The sequence below is a fragment of the Apiospora marii genome (genome assembly GCF_038362585.1).
Source record: "Apiospora marii strain CBS 49790 chromosome Unknown utg000011l_segment0_segment0, whole genome shotgun sequence".
NCBI lineage: Eukaryota > Fungi > Ascomycota > Sordariomycetes > Amphisphaeriales > Apiosporaceae > Apiospora > Apiospora marii.
The window spans coordinates 943,970-946,630 of NW_027117382.1; the positions used below are offsets into that span (position 1 = coordinate 943,970).

Here is a 2,661-nt window from a genome sequence, read left to right on the forward strand (position 1 = left end):
TGATGATAGCAACACAGCACTTCCCCAAGGTCACCTGATTAGACCCGGACTCAAGACCACATACCAAAGGCAAGAAGCAGAGAACCCAGCCAGGGGCCATTACCATGGTGCGTCGTTTGAGTGAGACTTCAACTCCGTTATGCTAGAACAACAAGCATGGAGTCAACCTACTTGAAGTAGGTACGCACTGGGGAGTTTTTGCGTGTGGCGTGCCTCCTCGCCCCTGAGCAGGCCCACACACATCATCCAACACCACAACACGCATCGGAATCAATACAGCATTGTGTGTGATGGTGGCAGTTTAGACTTTCTTGGCCGCATTCAGCACGTTCAGCCATCTTTCGTCCCAACCCAAACCTGCCATCCCAAGCCATGCACAGCATTAGCTTGTTGCGTTCGTGCTGATCTCTGAACTATCCAATAGCTTCTTTCGGTCCGCTCTGTCGATCAACTGTTCCCGTCGTGCTAGATGCATGTTAGATCCGAACTAGGCAATCTCAGCCATCTCACTTATGGAAGCCTGCAGATTCGATATGCAGGTAACATTATGGATTCAAAACAGAAGTCGCCTAGCCTTGGCTCATGAATCCATGAGATCATCTGGCGGCACGCCTAATCTCATAGTCTCGGTCGTCTGGCTTGGCTTGTCAAAGATGTTGTGGCTCGCTACGCGTCGTGTCGTGCAGCCGGTGTCCAAGGTGGTTTGTCTTAAGCCTATAAGATGGACGTGCTTCCTGTCGATCAAAACGGAACAGATTTCCCCTCAGCACAGTCGTTCTAGTCCTTAAGCCCATCCCTCCTCTCTTCCTGTTCATACTCTCCTCCTTACAGATCATCAGCAATGGGTGCGAAACACTTCCTCCGCGCATGTGCGCTGGCTTCTTTGGGCGCCGTTGCCCTTTCCAAGCCTGTCGAGAACCAGCGGAGCGCTGCTTTTGCCGAAGCGCAGAAACTGGCCGACCCTACCTATGGGCCTGTTCCGGGCGAGGACCCCATCTTCAACACCTACTGGGGCAAGACACCGACGTGGCCTGGAAACCTGACAGACGCCATCCTGCCTACGAAGAAGGGTGCTCCCGGGGTCGACGATCAAGTCTGGCAGAATCTGTTGGCTGCGGAATGGATCATCTTCAGCTTCTACCAAAAGGCCGTTGAGATGTTCAACGAGACGTCCTTCGTCGCGGCCGGCTACCCCAACACCACCTATAAGCGTGTCCAGGAGATCCGGAATAACGAGGCCGGTCATCTCCGCATCTTCCAGAACCAGATCTCCCAGACTTCGGTCAAGCCGGGATCTTGCAAATACAACTTCCCTTACAACGACCCCGTCTCCTTCCTCGCTCTCGGCACCGTCTTGGAGATCTCCAGCATGGCCTTCCTCACCGGCCTGGTGCAGCAAGTTAAGCTCAACACCGCGAAGGGCGCCATGCTCGCCATCGCCGAGACGGAGACGCGCCACGAGGTTTGGGCGCTGATGGACATCTGGAAGGTGAACCCCCTGGGCGGCCCCTCGGACACCGTCTTCCCCTACGCCAACGAGGTGCTCAGCAGCACCAGCAACCTCGTGGTCCCCGGCAGCTGCCCCAAGGAGAACCCCGAGTACCCCACGCCGAGCCAGCACCTGCCCGCGCTCAGCGCCAGCAAGGACACCAAGTCGCTGGCGCCCGGCTCGACCATCGAGCTCGCCTTCAACGACCCCAGGAACCAGCCCAAGTTTGCCAAGGGCAAGCAGTACTACGCCGTCTTCTTCCACGGCATGGCCAACGAGACCGTCCCCATCGACACGTGCGACTGGCCCGCCAAGAGCATCCAGGTCACCATCCCCGCCAAGTTCGAGGAGAAGGGCGTCATTGCCGCCGTCGTCGCCGACACGCCCGGCGCCCCGACCAAGGAGACCATCGTGGCTGGCCCGGGTATCATTCTCGAGCAGCCCGAGCCTCTCGGTGTTAAGCTGCTCTAATTGAGCTGTATATGTATATACTCTCTGTTTTGATCACGGGGGAACATGCCATACATACTCAAACACACTGCTATTGGACATTTTGCGGAGTTGTACTATATACCCTAGAGTTCATAATCCTTAAAGCATAAGCACATTTGTACCAGTTATTCTACACTCTACGATGCATGCCCCTTGTGACATATGATGCTCTTTAGTCGTTCGTGATTATCTGACTTGATCGATAGGCAGGTATGTCCGGTTTGCCTATCAACTTGACGTCCGTGGCACAAATCTTGTCCAGATAAATGGTTTTCGAATGACCCCAGCATGGTTGCTCTTAGGCTGGAGCCGACGCCGAGAAGCCTGCAAGACAACCCCAAGGCAGAGGGCCGTCCGGACTGCACGTCTGGGTTTCGCCACTTGTCAAGCTGTGATGTGAGACCCGAGAGCGGAAGTCTCTTGCAGAATCTAAGATTAGCCAAGCCCTGTTCCTGGGCGAAGAAGGAAGAAAAAGCAAGTTTAAGGTTTTGCGCCACGCGCCGGCGGTCGTACGAGACAGGAAGGCAGTGAGTCCCGCCCCCCTGGTTTATTATCGACTACCTGCATGTCGTAAATGTTTTTGGTTTGATGTGTTTGTTGTTTTGTTTTGTTATGTCTTACAGTGTCGGGGCGACTCATTTCGTTAAAAGTCACTTCAAGTCCGCATCCGCTTGGCTTTT

General features: G+C 54.7%; 1 protein-coding gene across 1 annotated transcript; it reads left to right on the plus strand.

Annotated features, from left to right (window-relative positions):
* Positions 1–841: 841 nt before the first annotated feature.
* On the plus strand, positions 842–1,960 carry PG985_013369 (uncharacterized protein; the record flags this gene model as incomplete). The annotated part of the gene is made up of 1 exon (XM_066833135.1): positions 842–1,960. The coding sequence occupies one exon, from the start codon at positions 842–844 to the stop codon at positions 1,958–1,960; it is 1,119 nt and encodes a 372-aa protein (XP_066677875.1).
* Between the last annotated feature and the right edge of the window lie 701 nt (positions 1,961–2,661).